Source organism: Oncorhynchus mykiss, chromosome 3 (assembly GCF_057628025.1).
Source record: "Oncorhynchus mykiss isolate SJ-2025 chromosome 3, ASM5762802v1, whole genome shotgun sequence".
Lineage (NCBI taxonomy): Eukaryota > Metazoa > Chordata > Actinopteri > Salmoniformes > Salmonidae > Oncorhynchus > Oncorhynchus mykiss.
The window spans coordinates 88,736,175-88,759,738 of record NC_143024.1 but is presented as its reverse complement, the minus strand read 5'-3'; the positions used below and the strand labels follow the sequence as shown (position 1 = coordinate 88,759,738).

The following is a 23,564-nucleotide window of genomic DNA, read 5'->3' as shown; positions in this document are numbered from 1 at the left end:
AGTTATTAATTACACTCTGGATGGTGTATCAATACACCCAGTCACTACAAAGATACAGACGTCTTTCCTAACTCAGTTGCCGGAGAGGAAGGAAACTGCTCAGAGATTTCACCATTGGCCTCATAGTGATTTTAAAACAGTTGCAGAGTTTAATAGTTGAGATATGAGAAAACTGAAAATTTAGTTACTCCACAACACTAACCTAAATGACAGAGTGTACAGTTCAACGAGGCACTTAAAGCTGCAATATGTCACTTTTTGGGCGACCAGACCAAATTCACATACAAATGCAAGTTATAGAACTCAAATTCTCATTGAAAGCAAGTCTAAGAAGTGGTAGATATGTTCTATTTCTATGCTTTCCGTTTTTAAAATTTCATTTTTGTGTCTTTTACTTTCAGTTTTCTACTCAAAACAACTGAAAAAATAATAATTTGGGGTATGAAAACTACATATTTCACGGTTTAAATGGTACAATGATTCTTTACGCTTGTTTGTTTGTCACAAAATTAAGCAAACTATTATAATTTCAGGAAGCAAGAAATGGTGGAGTGATTTCCGCATGGTGCATCTTTAAGTAATACTGCAAAAAATGTGGCAAAGAAATGTACTTTTTCTATTAGATATTTCTGTATTTATGTTTTCACTTGGTCATTATTGGGTACTGTGTTTAGATGGGTGAGATGAAAAAAGTTTTTTATCCATTTAGAATGCATGCTGTAACAACAAAATGTGGAATAAGGGGTATGAATACTTTCTGAAGGCACTGTAGCTAGCTATTTACAGTATCCTAGGTTAGTTCACATAGGCTTCTTATGACTGTCAATCTGGTGCAAGCAACTGTGTTGTTGCCGAGCAACCGACCCAGTGTTAGAACTCTGCGCTTCGCAGCATATTGTTGGTTCTTAATTGACAGAAATGAGCATGTGAGAGCAACATATTATACATTTAATCAAAACTGTTGCCCCATAAACGTTTTCAGTCCGACAAGGTGGCAAGTTTGATGATCACTTTATAGATGCTGTAGTCTCGTTCTTATCCAATGCCTAGATATTGAGCTCGGTCGGGCCAAGACCTTGTCTTTTTTTTCCTAATGCCGGACGGCTCATGACAAGAGGCAGGGAGTGTGTTGGGTACCTCCAATCAAGTTTATTTTTGAAGTTTCATCGACATTGGTGTCATATTGGATGGTAGGGGGATTTGAATGATATCATGGTAGGGGGATTTGAATGATATCATGGTAGGGGGATTTGAATGATATCATGGTAGGGGGATTTGAATGATATCATGGTAGGGGGATTTGAATGATATCATGGTAGGGAGATTTGAATGTAGCATTGAGATTCAAACATCCGTACTAAATAGTCGTGACGAACTGCTCTGTGGCTGAGTCTCACTGCTCTGCCCACTGCTCTGTGGCTGAGTCCCACTGCTCTGTGGCTGAGTCCCACTGCTCTGTGGCTGAGTCCCACTGCTCTGCCCACTGCTCTTCCCACTGCTCTGTGGCTGAGTCCCACTGCTCTGTGGCTGAGTCCCACTGCTCTGTGGCTGAGGCCCACTGCTCTGTGGCTGAGTCCCACTGCTCTGCCCACTGCTCTTCCCACTGCTCTGTGGCTGAGGCCCACTACACTGTGGCTGAGGCCCAGTACTCCTAAATGGAGTCAGTTGACATCTCAATTAAAGATCAATTACAATTTGACAGGGCAAGAAGGCTAGAGGAGGATGAGTGCAGCTAGCATGGTGGTAATGTCAGTATCTCTCTGTTAACTTCTTTCTCTCAGTCACTTACTATTCCACATATCCTCTCTCTCTCTCCTCACACTCCTCTCCCCCACCTCCCTCTCTCCCCGTCTCTCCTTCTCGTCCCTGCCTCTCCTCGCCCCTGCCTCTCCCTCCTTCCTCTTCTCTCCCTCCTTCCTCTTCTCTCCCTGTCTGTGAGACACCCTGATCCAGACAGACAGGTGCTGCATGGGCTTCCTTTTCCCCCCGTCCAAAGTCAGACACCGTGGAACAAGCTTTACACCTTGCTTAACTACACACAGCCTAACCCAGCACACTAGAGCGACACACACACCTAGCCTACCTACACACACCCTTACCCAGGACACTACAGAGACAGCTGTGCACATACCCTGTGCTGGAGCGGGCAGGTAGCCTAGTGGGCCAGTAACCGCACGGTTGCTAGATCGAATCCCTGAGCTGCCAAGGTAAAAATCTGTCGTTCTGCCCTTGAACAAGGCAGTTAACCTTGTACCGTACAACTTCCTAGGCCGTCATTGTAAATAAGAATTTGTTTTTAACTAACTTTCCTAGTTAAACAAAGGTTTAAAAAAATACCGTAAAACTTCAATTCAACTCAACTCAAATAGCCGCCTGTCACTTTCCATAGCCAGGCACCAGCATACATTTCAGCAATGTGTTATTGTCTGTTCACACTGCTATGCTTTATCTTGGCCAGGTCGCAGTTGTAAATGACAACATGTTCTCAATTAGCCTACCTGGTTAAATAAAGGTGAAATAAAAATAATAAACACCTGGTCTAAATGAATTGTTTACAAGATTACCATGAATTGTTTTTGAGGTTTAACATTTGATTTGAACAAATTATGGCAATCCTCCTCTATTATTGGCAGTAAGAAACTGCTAGCCATTGGCTGGTAACAGCTGAGAACCGCTAGGTAACCGGCAAGCACAAAAACAATCAACCATTTCGGGAGAATAGAGCCCTAGAAATCATCTGATCACCTTCTAGTGGCGTAAGTAAGAACTGACGAAAATGCACAGTCAAAAGAGGAGAATAATAAATTATTCTGTCAAGGAAAGTATTTTTTTATAGAGGCATACGAAGACAAAAGAAACATGACATTGTGTGAACACATTAATGCAGGAAATTAAGAAATTGATTAAAATTCTGGAAGTGAATGCTGGAATTAAACAATTAACTATGCAAATTAGCAAAACCTGTATGCATTAAGGAAATCGACGCCTGTCTCTAATTAGCGGCTGTTGTGTTCAGTGATTAAAGCATATAAACGCCTGGGCTATGAATTTAAGTTTTACAGTAAACGTCCTCTAACTTTCTCAAAATGGGGGGTATTTGTAAATGATGCTGGAAAATAAGCATTTGGTCACCTACAAACAAGGAAGATTTCTGGCTCTCACAGACCTGTAACTTCTTCTTTAAGAGGCTCCTCTGTCCTCCACTCGTTACCTGTATTAATGGCACCTGTTTGAACTTGTTATCAGTATAAAAGACACCTGTCCACAACCTCAAACAGTCACACTCCAAACTCCACTATGGCCAAGACCAAAGAGCTGTCAAAGGACACCAGAAACAAAATTGTAGACCTGCACCAGGCTGTGAAGACTGAATCTGCAATAGGTAAGCAGCTTGGTTTGAAGAAATCAACTGTGGGAGCAATTATTAGGAAATGGAAGACATACAAGACCACTGATAATCTCCCTCGATCTGGGGCTCCATGCGAGATCTCAAACCGTGGGGTCAAAATGATCACAAGAACGGTGAGCAAAAATCCCAGAACCACACGGGGGGACCTAGTGAATGACCTGCAGAGAGCTGGGACCAAAGTAACAAAGCCTACCATCAGTAACATACTACGCTGCCAGGGCCTCAAATCCTGCAGTGCCAGACGTGTCCCCCTGCTTAAGCCAGTACATGTCCAGGCCCGTCTGAAGTTTGCTAGAGAGCATTTGGATGATCCAGAAGAAGATTGGGAGAATTTCATTTGGTCAGATGAAACCAAAATATAACATTTTGGTTAAAAACTCAACTCGTCGTGTTTGGAGGACAAAGAATGCTGAGTTGCATCCAAAGAACACCATACCTACTGTGAAGCATGGGGGTGGAAACAACATGCTTTGGGGCTGTTTTTCTGCAAAGGGACCAGGACGACTGATCTGTGTAAAGGAAATAATGAATGGGGCCATGTATCTTGAGATTTTCAGTGAAAACCTCCTTCCATCAGCAAGGGCATTGAAGATGAAACGTGGCTGGGTATTTCAGCATGACAATGATCCCAAACACACCGCCCGGGCAATGAAGGAGTGACTTCGTAAGAAGCATTTCAAGGTCCTGGAGTGGCCTAGCCAGTCTCCAGATCTCAACCCCATAGAAAATCTTTGGAGGGAGTTGAAAGTCCATGTTGCCCAGCAACAGCCCCAAAACATCACTGCTCTAGAGGAGATCTGCATGGAGGAATGGGCCAAAATACCAGCAACAGTGTGTGAAAACCTTGTGAAGACTTACAGAAAACGTTTGACCTCTGTCTTTGCCAACAAAGGGTGTATAACAAAGTATTGAGATAAACTTTTGTTATTGACCAAATACTTATTTTCCACCATAATTTGCAAATACATTCATTAAAAATCCTACAATGTGATTTTCTGGATTTTTTTCCCTCATTTTGTCTGTCATAGTTGAAGTGTACCTATGATGAAAATTACAGGCCTCTCTCATCTTTTTAAGTGGGAGAACTTGCACAATTGGTGGCTGACTAAATACTTTTTTGCCCCACTGTAACTGTATATATATATATATATATATATATATATATATGTTTTCTTTTTATGACCCATTAGGAGGCTTACCTTTATACACATTGAAAGTATTTCCATTCATCCTCCTGATGCTTGGACTGCTTACGAAATCACACTACTTTCAGTGTGTGTGTGTGTGTGTGTGTGTGTGTGTGTGTGTGTGTGTGTGTGTGTGTGTGTGTGTGTGTTCTCACTTGCTAGTCCTGTAGGTGTACTTGTAGGTGACCTCGCGAGAGACCTGTCTAGCCAGACCAAACAACTCTTCCCTCCTGGTCAGCAGGGAGAACTTGTACAATTGGTGGCTGACTAAATACTTTTTTGCCCCACTGTATATATATATATATATATATTTTTTTTTTGTTGTATATTTTACTTTCAATGATCCTTGTTTAACACTAAGACACGATTTATGCATTTCATCTCTTGACTTTTTTTAACCACTTCAGCAGGAATTGTTGAGCGCAGTGCTCATTCCACTAACACTAACTGGAGGTCAAGCTGCAAGCATTGTACTGTAGCTTGATGCATTTGCCTCTGTCAAGAGTGGCGGCATGATCTGGCTAACGGTGAGAATGGGTGGTCTCGTCATTGAACGTCAATTTGCCTGACAGTTTTGATATCCATTCATCATGATCCATTACATGTCCTAGCATAGCAAATAGTTTGATATTAATATAGAAATGTGCTTTTCCTTCTTCAAACATGCATACAACAGTGTGTAAACGTATGGTAAAGTTCAGTTGAAAGGAAATATTATGAAAATTGAGTAAATTAAACACAATTTTCCTTGTAATTGTTTTTACACACAAATATTTGTTTAAAAATTATGCATTTATCTTATGTTGAATTCATTTTAAATGTTTTAGGTTGGTTTTGCTAAGTGACACACAGTAAAGTAGTAATAATTATAATCACTAAAGATGACAACATAAAACTAAAGTCAAAATAATTGTATTTTCAAGTATAGTTTACTAACCACCTGAATCATTTTTTTTTACAGTACATAGTGGGGTCATATTAGTTTGTAACCCAAATGGTTCAGTCACTCCAGATGTTTTCCTGGTAAGACTGATTTCCTGGATATCTCCTAGTCTGTCAAACAGTGCTGTAGCTCTGCCACTTTCCACTGCAGATGCTGAAGGCCGACAAGGCGGATGTGGTGGATTGAGATGCAGCCCATGCAGCAACAACAAAAAAAAAACGGATCTCTCTCGTTTAAACTGGCGGATTTTGATGGGGATTTTTTAAAATGATAATTAGGTTGACGCACAGGTGCATCAATAGACTTCAGCTGTGTGTGTTTTTGTTGTTGTTGTAATTTTCGGTTTTAGTAATGACAACAAAATCACTTTAATTAACTGTACTCAGATATATTAAGTCCAACAGGTTTCTTCATATTCCTCAAATGTTTTGAGTAGTGACAACACATTGGGGTAGTGTAGACGCCCACCGGTTGTGTCCCTGCGCCCGGGAATAATGGGTTTGAGTTTCCCACTCATAGACTAGCCTAAAAACTCCGTCCCGCTTCCACTGTCATTGTTGCCCAAATGCACAGCAGTTCACAACTCTACTCTCCGCATACAAAAGTCCTACAAAACGTATCAATTAGTTTGTGTGCCAACAGAATGAATGACGCTTACAGGACGTGCACTTCATCAACAATAGGTACGCTTATCAACAATTAGTCGTATCACTCCCAGTCCCTTCTTTGTGATATTGGTCATGCCATTTCATGTCTACAACATTATTTAGCCTATTAAAGTCCAACCAAGATCGTCTATGGATGCGTCTTAAGTTTGCGCCCTGCTAGAAAAGGAAAGAAAACATCTATAGCCTACCTGCAGAACTCTTCACGCCGCTCATCCAACCTCTCGTTCCGTTCTTCACTTCTCCGTTCTCTCACGGCGAGAAAACAAATTCTGAGTACGTGAAATAGAGGTTTATAATAAAGGACCTGTTAACTATACGTTCCACCCAACTCCCCTACTGTTGGGCTGCTCCTCCCTCGCTACATCTCTCGCTCCCACGCGACTGCGTGACGCAGATCCCCACGTGTGTGTCTGGGGGGCGTGGGAGCCGCTGTGTGGAATACCAAGCATCCTATCACACCAGGCAGCGACCGCGGTCAGAGGGATGGTAGAGGTTTGACTTCATTTTTGAAAAGCCAATTGTAGCATACTGAAAATAGGTCTACGCCCAAATGTCAATTAACACTGTCAACCAAATAAGCAGCGGTTCCCCAAGCATTGTGTAGCCTATTTTACTGTCTTTGGGACAACCTCTCCACTATGTTTTTGTTGCGATTCAAGTATGTTCCATTGCCACCTTCTTTTCACTTATTTTTTTTCTGTCCCACGGTAAGAGAACAGTAAAAACAACAACATTATGCTAACAACTCCTGTGCTTGGTTACATAAAGTGCTATCAAGATGCTGTAAAAAAAAATAGACAGGGGACATTTACATTACACTGAACTCTGAACCATTCTGATAATAGACGGTGTCCAATGATAAAGCGAGAGATATCTGAGAAAGATGGAAGGAGAGAGGAGAAAGAGAGAAAGAGAAAGAGAGAGAGAGAAGACAGGGAAAGAGAGAGAAAAAGATCAAGAGAGGAGTAATTTAGGTGAGGTGGAGGTAGAGGGGGAGAGGTGGAGGAAGAGAGACAGAGAGATAGGAGGAGAGAGATGATTAGAGAGGTTAAGAGAGAGGTGGAGGAAGAGAGACAGAGAGATAGGAGGAGAGAGATAGAGAGAGAGGTGAAGGGAGAGAGAGAGAGGAGTAGAGAGGTTAAGAGAGAGGTGGATGGAGAGAATCAGAGATAGGTGGAGAGAGATAAAGGGAGAGAGGTGGAGAGAGATAAAGGGAGAGAGGTGGAGGGAGAGAGATAAAGGGAGATAGCTGGAGGGAGAGAAAGGGCAGCGGAAAGGGACTGGTGCTGGCGGACTGAGAGGAGGAAGAGAGATGAACTACAGGAGATGGAGAAAGAGTGACAGAGCTGGAGAGGACAGGATGAGGTCCCACATGCAGCAGGCACTACAGGATATTTACACTCCCACACTGAGTGATTCAGCTAGCAGGCAAGCAGCCTCTCCAAACACACACACACACACAGTCTTGTACAGCTAACCTTCTGGGAACACACAATTCACTCCCATTCAAAATCATATTTTCTCTAACCCCTAACCCTAGCTCCTAACCCTAAACCTAACCCTAGCTCCTAACCATAAACCTATCTCCTAACCCTGACCCTGAACGTAATTCTAACCCTAAAACTAATTCTAACCTTAACCCTAAACCCCCTAGAAATAGCATTTGACCTTGTGGGGACTAACAGAATATCCCCATTTGGTCCAATTTTTGTTCTTCTACTATTCTCGTGGTCCTCACAAACATAGTTAAACGCGTCCACTCACACGTGCACACACACACACACACACACACACACACACACACACACACACACACACTACTTCACTAGCAGACACCAGGGATGGGCTCTCCCTCATCCTCTCTCTTTACCTTTCATATATCTTCTTCTTCATCTCTTCCTCTCCCTACCTCTCAATTCAATTTCAATATAAGGGCTTTATTGGCATGGGAAACATATGTTAACATTGCCAAAGCAAGTGAAGTAGATAATAAACAACAGTTAAATAAAAATACAAATTAACAGTAAACATTGCACTCACGGACGTTCGAAAGAATAAAGACATTTCAATTGTCTTATTATGTCTATATTACAGTGTTGTAATGATGTGCAAATAGTTAAAGTACAAAAGGGAAAATAAATAAACATAAATATGGGTTGTATTTACAATGGTGTTTGTTATTCACTGGTTGCCCTTTTCTAGTGGCAACAGGTCACAAATCTTGCTGCTGTGATGGAACACTGTGGTATTTCCCCCAGTAGATATGGGAGTTTATCAAAACTGGGTTTGTTTCCGAATTCTTTGTGGGTCAGTGCAATCTGAAGGAAATATGTGTCTCTAATATGGTCATACATTTGGCAGGAGGTTAGGAAGTGCAGCTCAGTTTCCATCTCATTTTGTGGGCAGTGTGAACATAGCTTGTCTTCTCTTGAGAGCCAGGTCTGCCTATGGCAGCCTTTCTCATGAGCAAGAGTCTGTAGTCAAAGCTTTCTTTAAGTTTGGGTCAGGTATTCACTGTCTACTCTCTGTTTAGGGACAAAAAGCATTCTAGTTTTCTCTGAGTTTAAAAAAATATATTTCCAATGTGTCAAGTAATTATCTTTTTATTTTCCCGTGATTTGGTTGGGTCTAATTGTGTTGCTGTCCTGTTTGTGAACAGAGCCCCAGGACGAGCTTGTGTAACAGTATAACTTTAGACCGTCCCCTCGCCCATACCCAGGCGTGAACCAGGGACCCTCTGCACACATCAACAACAGTCACCCACGAAGCATCGTTACCCATCACTCCACAAAAGCCACGGCTCTTGCAGAGCAAGGGGAACCACTACTTCAAGGTCTCAGAACAAGTGACGTCACCGATTGAAACGCTATTTAGCGCGCACCACCGCTAACTAAGCTAGCCGTTTCACATCCGTTACACTTGCTTAGGGGGCTCTTCTACAGGTTCATTTCTCTTTAGGTGATGGCTTTGTTATGGAAGGTTTGGGGATTGCTTCCTTTTAGGTGGTTGTAGAATTTAGCGTCTCTTTTCTGGACTTTGATAATTAGCAGGTATCGGCCTAATTCTGCTCTGCATGCATTATTTGGTGTTTTAAGTTGCACACGGGGGATATTTTTGCTGAATCTCAATTTGTTTTTTGTCCCATTTTGTGAATTCTCGGTTGGTGAGTGGACCCAAAATCTCACAACCATAAAGGGCAATGGGTTCTATAACTGATTCAAGTATTTTTTAGACAGATTCTAATTGGTATGTCAAATTTTACGTTCCTCTTGGTGGCATAGAAGGTAGCCCTATGCTCTAGCCCTTGTGTGGTCTTAACCCTTCTGTTGTGTTCGTTTCATGTTAATTAATTCTGTGTTCCCGGTCCAAAACGACCGCCCCATTAAGCTGATTATAAATCCATAATAATACATATATTATCACCTAATGTTGTGTTAGATCTTTTTATCAACTTAAGTTCTTGTGAACATTACACGTTTTGAACTTCTATTTGCTATTGATGGCCTGTAGGCCTCATTGACCAGAGTTCATACAACTCGTTTTTGAGTAAAAAAAAGCATTTTTTTGACGATAACAAATACTCAGATGAAACATATTGTGCTATTTATCACAAACTACTTTGTGTCAATGTTTAACAAGGAATTTATCCTCCTCACCAGTCTCATGATCAAAGATATGATCAAGAGCCTCACATACAGTATATCGTTAGGTCATTGTGCTGCCACAGAATGAATTGTGAGCAAGGCCTCAAAAATGCTTTATATACCAGAGCTGCGAGAAAAGTTCTATGTATTATTGAAATAATGTCATGATTGTTTGTGAGAATGCCAACAGGTGTGGATCCCGTGGGGATTCTATTGGGGAAAGGATCCCATGGAGGTTGCCATGGAAGCCAAGAAGGGGAGTGAGGTGCATGTGTGTGTGTGTGTGTGTGTGTGTGTGTGTGTGTGTGTGTTTGTGCTCAAACACACATGTATGTGGGGGTCTGGGAGAGGAAGTGTGTCTATCTGATGAATGGGCATGTGCCTGAACTCAATTTTATACACTAATTGTAGTCTCACCCATTAATTTCTAATGACCGGTCATTTTTGACTGGGAACACCACAGATGTACAAAAGTAAAAAAAATCATCAAAATGTATTTGTCACGCTGGTATGAAGAGATTCGAGAGACAGGCGCAGGAATGTCTAATAGTTTTTTTAAAATTATGCCCCAAATTACGGTGTGCCATCACCGGATTCCTGCCGCTCTGGATCATTACACCGGATCATTGCAGCTAGCTAGCTGCAAACGAGTGGCTACTGTTGGCTAACGCCTCTGTCCCGAAGCAAGCACCAGTTAGCCTTGAGCTAGCCTCGAGCTAGGCCCATATACCAGCTAATTCTAGGGCTACAATACCTCTTTTGCCAATTGGCCTGGACCCTTTATTGTCGACACGGAGCCCCGCCGATCCATCACGACTGGAATGCCAACGTGATCGCCCGATGTGGTCTCAACAGGCTATTCTGTTACGATATCGCCAAAGAACCATCTGCTAGCCCTGGCCCGCTAGCTTTCTGAACGCTGTGTCCCCTGCTCGCCTAGCGTCGTTGTGACTACCGAACGCCCCCCTGACTCACCTATTGCTGCTCTTTTGAACCTATGATCACTTGGCTACACAGCTGATGCCCCCTGGACTGTTTCAATAACACAGCATGTCATTTTGTTTATCTGTCGGCCCCAGCCTCGAACTCAGGTCCTGTATGTACCTAACTGACCTGCTCTGCCCATTCAACGTCACTTACCCTTTGTTGTCTCACCTCTCCTGATCAACACCTGTGATTGCTTTATGCCTTTCAATAATATCAATATGCCTTGTCTACTGCTGTCGAGGCTAGTTCTTATTGTTTTATTTCACTGTAGAGCCCTCAGTCCCGCTCAAGATGCCTAAGATAGCTCTTTTGTCCCACCCCACAGACATGCATAGACCTCAGCTGGCTTAACTGGTACCTCCAAAGACAAAACTCTCTCATCGTCACACAATGCCTAGCTTTACCTCCACTGTACTCACATCCTGCCATACCCTTGTCTGTACATTACGCCCTGAATCTATTCTACCACGCCCAGAAATCTGCTCCTTTTATTTTCTGTTCCCAATGCACTTGACGACCAGTTCTTATAGCCTTTAGCCGTACACTTATCCTACTGTTCCTATCCGTCTGTTCCTCTGGTGATGTAGAGGTTAACCCAGGCCCTGTAGCCCCCAGTTCCACTACTCTTCCCCAGATGCTTTCATTTGTTGACTTCTGTAACTGTAAAAGCCTTGGTTTCATGCATGTTAACATCAGAAGCCTCCTCCCTAAATTTGTTTTATTCACTGCTTTAGCACACTCCGCCAACCCTGATGTCCTTGCCGTGTCTGAATCCTGGTTTAGGAAGGCCACCAAAAATTCTGAAATTTTCATCCCCAACTACAACATTTTCCACCAAGATAGAACTGCTCAAGGGATGGAGTTGCAATCGACTGCAGAGATAGTCTGCAGTGTTCTGTCACGCTATACAGGTCTGTGCCCAAACAGTTTGAGCTGCTACTTTTAAAAATCAACCTTTCCAGAAATAAGTCTCTCACTGTTGTCGCTTGTTATGGACCCCCCTCAGCCCCCAGCTGTGCCCTGGACACCATATGTGAATTAATTTCCCCCCATTTATCTTCAGAGTTAGTACTCTTAGGTGACCTAAACTGGGATATGCTTAACACCCCGGCCCTCCTACAATCTAAACTAGATGCTCTCAATCTCACACAAATTATCAAGGAACCTACCAAGTACAACCCTAAATCCATTAACATGGGCACCCTCATAGATATCATCCTGATCAACCTGCCCTCTAAATACACCTCTGCTGTCTTCAACCAGGATCTCAGCCATCACTGCCTCATTGCCTGCATCCATAATGGGACCGCTGTCAAACGACCACCCCTCATCACTGTCAAACGCTTTCTAAAACACTTCTGCGAGCAGGCCTTTCTAATCAACTTGGCCAGAGTATCCTGGAAAGATATTGACCTCATTCCATCAGTAGAGGAGGCCTGGTTATTTTTTAAAAGTGCTTCAATAAGCATACCCCATTCAAACAATTTAGAACTAAGAACAGATATAGCCCTTTGTTCACTCCAGACTTGAATGCCCTTGACCAGAACAAAAACATCCTGTGGCGTATAGCATTAGCATCAAATAGCCCCCGCGATATGCAACTTTTCAGGGAAGTTAGGAATCAGTATACACAGGCAGTTAGGAAAGCAAAGGCTAGCTTTTTCAAACAGAAATTCGCATCCTGTAGCACAAACTCCAAAAGGTTCTGGGACACTGTAAAGTCCATGGAGAACAAGAGCACCTCCTCCCAGCTACTCACTGCACTGAGGCTAGGAAACACTGTTATCGCTGATAAGTCTATGATAATCGAGAATATCAATAAGAATTTTTCTAAGGCTGGCCATGCTGTCCACCTGGCTACGCCAACCACGGGCAACAGCTCTGCACCCCCCACAGCAACTTGCCCAAGCCTCCCTCACTTCTCCTTCACCCAAATCTAGCTGATGTTCTGAAAGAACTGCAAAATCTGGACCCCTACAAATCAGCTAGGCTAGACAATCTGGACCCTTTCTTTCTAAAATAATCAACCGCAATTGTTGCAAGCCCTATTACTAGCCTGTTCAACCTCTCTTTCGTATCGTCTGAGATCCCTAAAGATTGGAAAGCTGCCGCGGTCATCCCCCTCTTCAAAGGGGGAGACACACTAGACCCAAACTGTTACAGACCTATATCTATCCCACCATGCATTTCTAAAGTCTTCAAAAGCCAAGTTAACAAACAGATCACCGACCATTTCGAATCCCACTGTAACTTCTCTGCTATGCAATCTGGATTCCGAGCTGGTCATGGGTGCACCTCAGCCACACTCAAGGTCCTAAACGTTATCATAACCGCCATCGATAAAAGACAGTACTGTGCAGCCGTCTTCATCAACCTGGCCAAGGCTTTAGAATCTTTCAATCATCGTATTCTATTCGGCAGACTCAACAGCCTTGGCTTCTCAAATTATTGCCTCGCCTGGTTCACCAACTACTTCTCAGATAGAGTTCAGTGTGTCAAATTGGAGATGCCTGTAACCGGACCTCTGGCACTCTCTATTGGGGTGCCACAGGGTTAAATTCTCGGGCCGACTCTTGTCTCTGTATACATCAATGATGTCACTCTTGCTGCTGGTGATTCTCCGATCCACCTCTACGCAGAAGACATCATTCTGTATACTTCTGGCCCTTCTTTGGACACTGTGTTAACTAACCTCCAGACGAGCTTCAATGCCATACAACACTCCTTCCATGGTCTCCAACTGCTCTTAAACGAAAGTAAAACTAAATGCATGCTCTTCAACCGATCGCTGCCCACAACTGCCTGCCCGCCCAGCATCACTACTCTGGACGGTTCTGACTTAGAATATGTGGACAACTACAAATACCTAGGTGTTTGGTTAGACTGTAAACTCTCCTTCCAAACTCACATTAAGCATTTCCAATCTAAAATGATATCTACAACCTGCTTCCTATTTCGCAAACAAAGCCTCCTTCACTTATGCTGCTAAACATTCCCTCGTAAAACTGACCATCCTACCAATCCTTGACTTTGGCTTGTCATTTACAAAATAGCCTCCAACACTCTACTTAGCAAATTGGATGTAGTCTATCACAGTGCCATCAATTTTGTCACCAAAGCCCCATATACTACCCACCACTGCGACCTGCATGCTCTTGTTCACTGGCCCTTGCTTCATATCTGTCGCCAAACCCACTGGCTCCAGGTCATCTATAGGTCTTTGCTAGGTAAAGACCAGCCTTATCTCAGCTCACTCGTCATCATAGCAACACCCACCCGTAGCACAAGCTCCAGCAGGTATATTTCACTGGTCATCCCCAAAGTCAACTCCACCTTTGGCTGCAGTTCTCTGCTGCCAATGACTGGATAATTGCAAAAATCACTGAAGCTGGAGACATATCTCCCTCACTAACTTTAAGCATCAGCTGTCAGAGCAGCTTACCGATCATTGCACCTGTACACAGCCCATTTGTTAAAACCTCTTTGGGCTACCTCACCTCACCCAGTGAAATTGCAGAGAGTGAAATTCAAAACACAAAAATCACACACACACACACACACACACACACACACAATGAGAAATTGAGATTATGTGTGCAACTGATTGATCTCAGACAAAACTAAAACCTCCTTGTGCATGTGCAGCATCTCCCCTCCATTTCCCCCCCCCCCCCCACACACACACACACGACAAAATAAAATACAAATAAAAATGTCTTGAAAGCATTGTTTACTAATGGGGAATGCTGTCAGAGGCTGAAGCCCTGAGTGCAGGTCTGATTTATTCAGATATCCAGGAAGAACAAGAGAACGATGATTTAGAAGAGAAGGAGGTATCTGAAGAAGAAGATGGGGAAGAATACAACCCAGAGCATGACGCATCATCTTCAGATGAAGAGGAAATCCCCATCTGAAAGAGAGACATTTTTGTCACCATATGACAACCAGGTCATAAGGATGACCCCAGGGCCCACAAGACATGCAGTTGCCTATGCCCAGGACATCGCCTCAAATATTCTACATGTCCATCACACCAGCCATCAAAAAATCATCCTGGAGATGACAAATTTGGAGAGTTTCCGTAAATATGGACAACTGGAAAAGGATGGATGAGATTGACCTGCATGCCTACATAGGGCTGCTAATCTTAGCAGGTGTGTATAGGTCCCGAGGCGAGGCTACATGTAGTCTCTGGGATACAGAGAGTGGAAGGGCGATTTTCCGTGCCACAATGCTGCTGAAAGTCTTTCACACTTTCTCAAGAATGCTACAATTTGATAACCGCGAGTCAAGACCTGCAAGTCAAGACTTGCAACCGTGAGTCATGACCCCCAACCACCACTCAAGTTTCTGACCTCCCAAAGAGGAACAAGAATGTGGTCCTCTTGAACACACTGCACAACATGGCTGAGATCAGTAATTATGAGGACAGGAAGCCAGCCATCATCCTGGACTACAACCATAACAAAGGAGGCATGGACAACCTGGACAAGGTGATTGGAAATTACAGCTGCAGGAGGATGACTGCCCGCTGGCCCCTGGTCATCTTCCATAACATCAATGATGTGTCCTCATACAATGCCTTCGTGATATGGAACAAGATCAACCCTACCTGGATGTCTGATAAGCGGAACAAGAGGAGGGTGTTCCTGAAGCAGCTGGGAAAGACACTTGTAACCCCACACATTCAGGGAAGAGAGCACGTCCCCGCACAGCAGCCTCTGCAGCGCTTGTGAAAGCTGTTCAGGGGGGCTGAATCTTGTCCTGATCCACCCGAGGCTGCAGCTGGGGCAGGCAAGAGGAGGAGATGCCAATTCTGCCCCCAAAGAAGGACTGTAAAATAAATAGTATGTGCTGCACATGTGAGAAATACATCTGCAAAGTCCATGCACACATATTTGCATACTGTCCTACATGTGCTAATTAGAGTTGATTGATTTATGTTCTTCACGTTTTTGTTTTGTATCCATTATCTTATTTTATTATTTTTGTATTGTTTTTGTTTGTACACCTTGTGGTTGGGGCAAAGGTTCAAAAACTGGGAGAAGACCAGTATTTTGTAGTTTAATTCCCCAACTGACTGGGGAAGCGGGTTAGGAAACATCTCTCATCCACTCACCACTATCTCCGTGTTGGCGTCGTGTTTGCTGAAGCGGAAGAGGATGACGTGGGCAGAGATGCCCACCACACAGAAGAGACAGCTCTGCGGGCACCAGCTGACCTTCTGAATGGTGTAAGGGTCCTCCTCTACCAGCTCGACCTTCACCCGCATTGGGGTACAGTATATAAGAATATATCACTATGTTGCCAACAAAGTTCAAGACGACTGTTGTTGTTTCCCTTCAATAAAATGCATTCAAAACTACTTTCTGCACATTTCTGCTACTTTCTCAGGCTATACAAGTGCTATGTCTTGCTAAGAAAATCATGTTTACACCTATGCAGTACCTTTAGCAATAATAATAATAACCTCTACTTTAGTAAAGAAAACAATAATGACAGGTGTGTTGTATTAAAAACGAGTGGTGTCCACTTATTAAATGCAGTCTTTTTTAATGAATGCCATGTTGTTTCTTCATGCAAAATAGATTTGGGGTTTAAAATTCAGTTAAGCTGATTATTTTATGGGTTTAGTAAAGGCGGGTAATTTTTTACTTTTTACCCTTAGGTCAAAGTATACAGAATGTTAAGCCTACACAAGGGCTAGGGTAACAGTGTCCAGATGAAATTTGTATTTGTTGTCCCGGCGACTGGACCTTTTTTGGAACACCATTGTTTTTGTCTTACTGAGATTTAATGTCAGGGCACAGGTCTGACAGAATCTGTGCAGAAGATCTATGTGCTGCTGCTGTAGGCACTCCATGGTTGGTGACAGAAGCACCAGGTCATCAGTGAACAGTAGACATTTAATTTAAATTCTAGTAGGGTGAGGACGGGTGCTGCAGTTATCTTCCTCTCCCTACCCCTCTCTCCCTTCAGTTATCTTCCCTCCCTCCCTCCCCCTTCAATTCTCTTCCTCTCGCACACTCTCTCCCTCTCTCTCCCTTCAGTTCCCTCCCTCCCTCCCTCTCTCTCCCTTCAGTTCCCTCCCTCCCTCCCTCTCTCTCCTTTCAGTTCCCTCCCTCCCTCCCTCTCTCTCCCTTCAGTTCCCTCCCTCCCTCCCTCTCTCTCCCTTCAGTTCCCTCCCTCCCTCCCTCTCTCTCCCTTCAGTTCCCTCCCTCCCTCCCTCTCTCTCCCTTCAGTTCCCTCCCTCCCTCCCTCTCTCTCCCTTCAGTTCCCTCCCTCCCTCCCTCTCTCTCCCTTCAGTTCCCTCCCTCCCTCCCTCTCTCTCCCTTCAGTTCCCTCCCTCCCTCCCTCTCTCTCCCTTCAGTTCCCTCCCTCCCTCCCTCTCTCTCCCTTCAGTTCCCTCCCTCCCTCCCTCTCTCTCCCTTCAGTTCCCTCCCTCCCTCCCCCTCTCTCCCTTCAGTTCCCTCCCTCCCTCCCTCTCTCTCCCTTCAGTAATTTTCCTCTTCCTACCTCTCTTCTTCTCTCCTTCAATACATCCCTCCCTCCATTCTCTCTCTCCTTCTCTCTCCCCTTCTCCCCATGTACATGAGGCATTATTTCCCACAACCACTGATAGACAGAAGGACTCAGTGTTGATTGATAATCAGATCCTGTCAGAAGAAACAGCATACATAACCTGTTGCATCAGAGTCACCTGTCAGTCATTGGGATATGTTTCCAAAACCAGTTGCATCACAGTCCACTGATATTAGAGTCACATGTCAGTCATTGGGATATGTGTCCATAAATTCTTTGTCTGTCCCAAATGTATCATCATCAAGTAGAGATTCTCCGACTGCTAGCTCAGCTGCAGAAAAAACAAGATGTACTTTCTAAGTGCTTTGATGCATCTCAGGCACACAGAATTTCAGTTCTTAATGCCTCCTACAGACAAGGGGTCGATGAGGTGGGCGGTACTGACCTGCTCCAATCCACTGGACAGATGGTGGCTCAACTCCACAGCCAGTGGGAGACTGGACGCTGGCAAGGCGTAGGAGGTAGGGTGGGAAGCAGTCTGGTCGGCCTCCATATATCATAGAAGATCAGATTCAGCTATTAAAACCTGTTTGGGATAAGGAGTAGCATTTTCACGTTCGGATGAAAAGCGTGCCCTGAGTAAACTGCCTGCTACTCAGACCCAGAAGCTAATATATGGATAGAAAACACTCTGAAGTTTCTGAAACTGTTTGAATGATGTCTGTGAGTATAACAGAACTCATATGGCAGGGAAATCTGAGGTTTGAAGTTTTTCAACTCATTGCCTTTCCAAGACACAGTGTAAATGGGGTCATATTGCACTTCCTAAGGCTTCCACTAGATGTCAACAGTCTTTAGAACCTTGTTTCAGGCTTCTACTATGAAGGGGGGAGCGAATAAGAGCTGTTTGACTAATGGGTCTGGCAGAAGGCCATGAACTAAATCATATGCGTGGCCGTGAGAGCGAGCTGCGTTCCTTTTCATTTCTAAAGACAAAGCAATTGTCTGGTTGGAATATTATTGAAGATGTATGATAAAAACATCCTGAAGATTGATTCTATACATCGTTTGACATGTTTCTACGAACTGTAATATAACTTTTTGGACTTTTCGTCTGAACCTTCGCCTGGACTTGTCTGCGCCTGGTGAATTTCAATTGGCGAACTAAAGGCGCTAACAAAAAGGAGGTATTTGGATATAAATGATGGACTTTATCGAACAAAACAAACATTTATTGTGGAACTGGGATTCCTGGGAGTGCATTCTGATGAAGATCATCAAAGGTAAGTGAATATTTATAACGCTATTTCTGACTTTTACTGACTCCATAACATGGCTTGTTTTTGTGTCTGAGCGCTGTACTCAGATTATTGCATGGTGTGCTTTTTCCGTAAAGCTTTTTTGAAATCTGACACAGCGGTTGCATTAACTTCTTGGTGACAGGGGGCAGTATTTTCACGTCCGGATGAAATGCATGCCCAAATTCAACTGCCTGCTACTCATCCCCAGAAGATAAGATATGCATATCATGTGTGATTTCATGAAAGTTAGATTTTCATAGTAATTTATTTGAATTTGGCGTTTGCATTTTCACTGGCTTTTGGCCAGAGAGGTTAACATCAGAGAACATTCATATTCTGAAAAACCTTCATATCTCTGAAACACACTTAGATCATTCCTTTGATGATTCAATGCAGGAGCTATATATGGTTATAGAATATACAGGAAAGATAGAAATGCGAATGTGGGAGGTGTTGTCATGCATGTCCAGAGTAGGGCTGTTGCGGTGACCGTATTACAGCCACACCGGCGGTCACGAGTCATGAAGGCAGTCAAAATCCATGTGACCGTTTAGTCACGGCAATTAGGCTCTCCAAGCTCTGATGCTGCTGCTGGTCATTAGTAGCATACCAAATTTGCTAACTACCTGCACCCTATTGTCCCTCTAATCACTCTGACATCATTGCAAATGAAAAATCTAACCAAACATTCCATGAGCTCATGTTGCACAACATATCTATAGGCTATACAATTGCGGTAGAAAACAGAGTGATGGCCTCTACTAAAAAGAGGAGGATCCCATCAGCTTTCTATGGGCTAGGCCTACTCTATTTATTTCTCAACTTTCCTAATATTAACAAATTGATTATATGAACCACGGGGAAAGCGTCCTCCATTCGCTATTTAAGTGTATAGATTACATGTATTTTTTCCCGCTGCCCCTGTTTCGAGACAGGTGCATGATAATGGTCCATTCTAAATCAAAACAAATTTCCCACATATATTATTTAGTAAATGTACAGACAAGATTAAATCAAGAATAGTCTGATGGGTGACAGTATTAGCCAATCACTTGTGATTTATATATTATCACTTGTGAATGATACCCAGCATAAGAAACAATGTCTTTTTTTGCAACTTTTTCAAATCATAGTCCCACATCATGTAGCCTAGCCCATAGGCCTATATGTTTTGATAAGGTTTGTATCTAAAGTTGCCAAATAACTTAAATTAACTTAAAAGGGTGTAGAGCCTAACTGGCATACTGTATATACAGTGGGGAGAAAAAGTATTTGATACACTGCCGATTTTACAGGTTTTCCTACTTACAAAGCATGTAGAGGTCTGTCATTTTTATCATAGGTACACTTCAACTGTGAGAGACGGAATCTAAAACAAAACTCCAGAAAATCACATTGTATGATTTTTATGTAATTAATTAGCATTTTGGCATGCATATTATTAATATTAGCTCTCAAGTAGTGATACAAGTAGTGATACTCCACTTTCAGCCAGGAGAGATTGACATGCATATTATTAATATTAGCTCTCTGTGTGCCAGCCGTGCTGCCCTGTTCTGAGCCAATTCCAAGTCCTTTTTTGTGGCTGCAATCTTATACGTTTTCAGTCAACCTACCAGGTTATTTGTAAACAGATCAGGAACCAGAACGCGTCTATTGATGACATGTTTACTAATGTTGCAGAAATCTGCTCTAAAGCAGTATTCCCACCCATCCGATGTAGTGATCATAATATAATGGTCATGTCTAGAAAAACCAAAGTTGCAAAGATTGAACCTATAATTGTGTATTAATGAACAATCATACAAAAGGTTTTCCAATGATTCCTATGTCGAAGATATTTGTTCCTCTGATGTGTGTTATGAGGAACATCTTGATGCTGTACTTGAAGAATTTATGAAACTGCTTCTTCCGGTTGCTGATAGGCTTGCGCCCATCAAGAAACTGACTGTTAGAACTGTCAAATCCCTATGGATAGATGATGAATTGAAAAAAACGTATAGATGAGAGGGATGAGGCTAAGAGAATAGCAAATAAGTCTGACAACACAGCAGACTGGCAAACATACAGTAAATTGAAAAATCGCGACTAAACTAAACAAAAAGAAGAATTAACTATACTATGGGGAACAAAGATAAATGTAGATATAAAGAATGCTAGTAAAAAAGCTCTGGAGTCTGTTAAATGAAATTCTAGGCTAGAAAAGCTAACTCTCCATCCTTCATTGAGGCTTGTTCATATCAAAACCCTTTGATATTGCCAACCACTTTAACAAGCAAACTTAGGCCTGACATGCAAAACTAACTTAGGCCTGACATGCAAAACTAACTTAGGCCTGACATGCAAAACTAACTTAGGCCTGACATGCAAAACAAACTTAGGCCTGACATGCAAACAGCAAATGCTGAGCCTTCATATTCATGCGTAATGGACCAAATAATGGAAGACATACAATGTAGTTTTGAGTTCCACAAAGTGGGAGTGGAAGAGGTGAAAAGATTTGTTGCTGTCTATAAATAAGGACAAACCACCTGGTACTGACAACCTGGATGGTAAATTGCTGAGGTTGGTAGCGAAATACATTGTGACTCCTGTTTGCCACATCTTCAATTTAAGCCTAGAAGACGGTGTGCCCTGAGACTTGAAGGGAGTCAAAGGTCATTCCACTAGCCAAGAATAGCAGAGTACCCTTTAATGTTCAAACTGCCAAACAATCAACCTGTTGAAAGTGCTTAGCAAACTTTTGGAAAAAATGGTGTTTGATCAAATAAAGTTATTTAGTGATGAAGTCAATCTCTCCTCCACTTTCCGCCGGGAGAGATTGACATGCATATTATTAATATTAGCTCTCTGTGTAGATCCAAGGGCCTGCAATGCTGCCCGGTTCTGAGCCAATTGCAAGTCTTTTTTTTGTGGCACATGACCAAACGACTGAACAGTAGTCAAGGTGCGACAAAACTAGGGCCTGTAGGACCTGCGGCATCATGCTGTGGGGGGATGTTTTTCAGCAGCAGGGACTGGGAGTAAAGTACAGAGAGATCCTTGATGAAAACCTGCTCTAGAGCACTCAGGACCTTAGACTGGGGTGAAGGTTCATCTTCCAACAGGACAACAAGCCTAAGCACACAGCCAAGAAAACGCAAGATGGTCACTTTGGGACAAGTCTCTGAATGTCCTTGAGTGGCCCAGCCAGACCACGGATTTGAACATCTCTGGGAGACCTGAAAATAGCTGTGCAGCGACGCTCCCCATCCAACCTGATAGAGCTTGAGAGGATACGAGAAGGATGGGAGAAACTCCCCAAATATAGGTGTGCCAAGCTTGTAGCGTCATACCCAAGAAGACTCGAGGCTGTAATTTCTAAAAACCTGTTTTTGCTTTGTCATTATGGGGTATTGTGATGTCATTATGGGGTATTGTGATGTCATTATGGTGTATTGTGATGTCATTATGGGGTATTGTGATGTCATTATGGGGTATTGTGATGTAATTATGGGTTATTGTGTGTAGATTGATGAGGAAAACCTATTTAATCAATTCTTACAACAAGGCTGTAACATAAGAAAATGTGGAAAAAGTAATGTGGTCTGAATACTTACCAAATGCACTGTAAGTGGCCATTGGCAAGGAGTCACAAATTTATCAAAACATATTCAGAGAGAGAGAGAGTGATTGAGATTACAGTCAAGTATTCCAGAACAGAGAGTAGGGTCTCATTTTAGAAATCATCATCCTTCCCTATCCAGGTTCTCTCCTATTAAAAGGTTTATTCATATTTCTGATTCATTTTTAATCATCCTCTACACGTTTCTGTTACCACCAGTCGTCTCTCTACATGTAACTCTAATAATACTGTTTCTTATTAGATAGGAATTAAAGTAACTGTGGAGCTACATGTGACAGAATACATTTGAATAAATTATATATGGCAAAATACGCTGTAATGAAAAGGGCAAGACACGCCATATCTTTGTTCAGTTTGACTGACATTAGGCAAAACACGCCGTCATTTCATTGGCTGCAGCAGTCATGTCAAAGGTGTCTTGTTTTCTTTTGGAGTTTGTGTTGCGTAATCCATTGGCTGTGGGTGACTCCATAGATATAAGATGTGACCAATGCATTTACCTGCTGCATGACATTTAGCACATTTCCATGCTGTTCCACTTTGACCTTGGCAGCCAGGATTTGAACAAGCAGCCCGCCAGACCAGTAAAACTACTGGGTGTGCACGCTCCAAGCTTTAAAACATATTCTTCTCCCAATCAGAGAGAGAGAGAGAGAGAGAGAGAGAGAGAGAGAGAGAGAGAGAGAGAGATAGACACACAGAGAGAGACAGAGAGAGAGAGAGAGAGAGAGAGAGAGAGAGAGAGAAAGAGAGAGAGAGAGAGAGATATATATATATATATATATATAGAGAGAGAGAGAGAGAGAGAGAGAGAGAGAGAGAGAGAGAGAGAGAGAGAGAGAGAGAGAGAAAAACCTACGCTCACTGACATATTCTGATGTTGTTGTTTTTTTGAAGCAGAGGTCCTACACGCTGACGGAGGCTGTCGCTGAAACACGTCATTTTGCTCTGACTTCTGCTGTTAAAAAACGGCATTAAGATAAGATAGTGAGTTTTTTATCCCCCGCGGGAAAGTTTGCTTGCGGTTCTATGCATACATAACAAAACATAATGGAAGATAGACAAAGGACATACTGTATACAAACAATAAATACAGGTAGAAAAAGTGCAATAGAATATTTCAGTGAGTGCAGGTTTAGTCTTTTCTGCAGTGTCCAGCCTTTTGAACCCGACACCAAAATATGTTTTGCTACTACAACCTTTTGAGTTGAGCACACCAATTAATCTTTCTACTAATCATCTAACCAGGACCATGATTATCTGAATAAGATGTGTTAG

General features: G+C 42.8%; 1 protein-coding gene across 1 annotated transcript in view; it reads right to left on the bottom strand.

Moving 5' to 3' along the window:
- The window catches only part of LOC110504820 (NGFI-A-binding protein 1), a 44,113-nt gene extending 37,421 nt beyond the window's left edge, over positions 1–6,692 (bottom strand). Inside the window, exon 1 of the mRNA XM_036975235.2 lies at positions 6,396–6,692. Within this exon, the coding sequence (XP_036831130.2) occupies positions 6,396–6,420 (25 nt within the window). The 5' untranslated portion in view covers positions 6,421–6,692. The remainder of the gene's footprint in view (positions 1–6,395) is intronic.
- Positions 6,693–23,564: the final 16,872 nt, after the last annotated feature.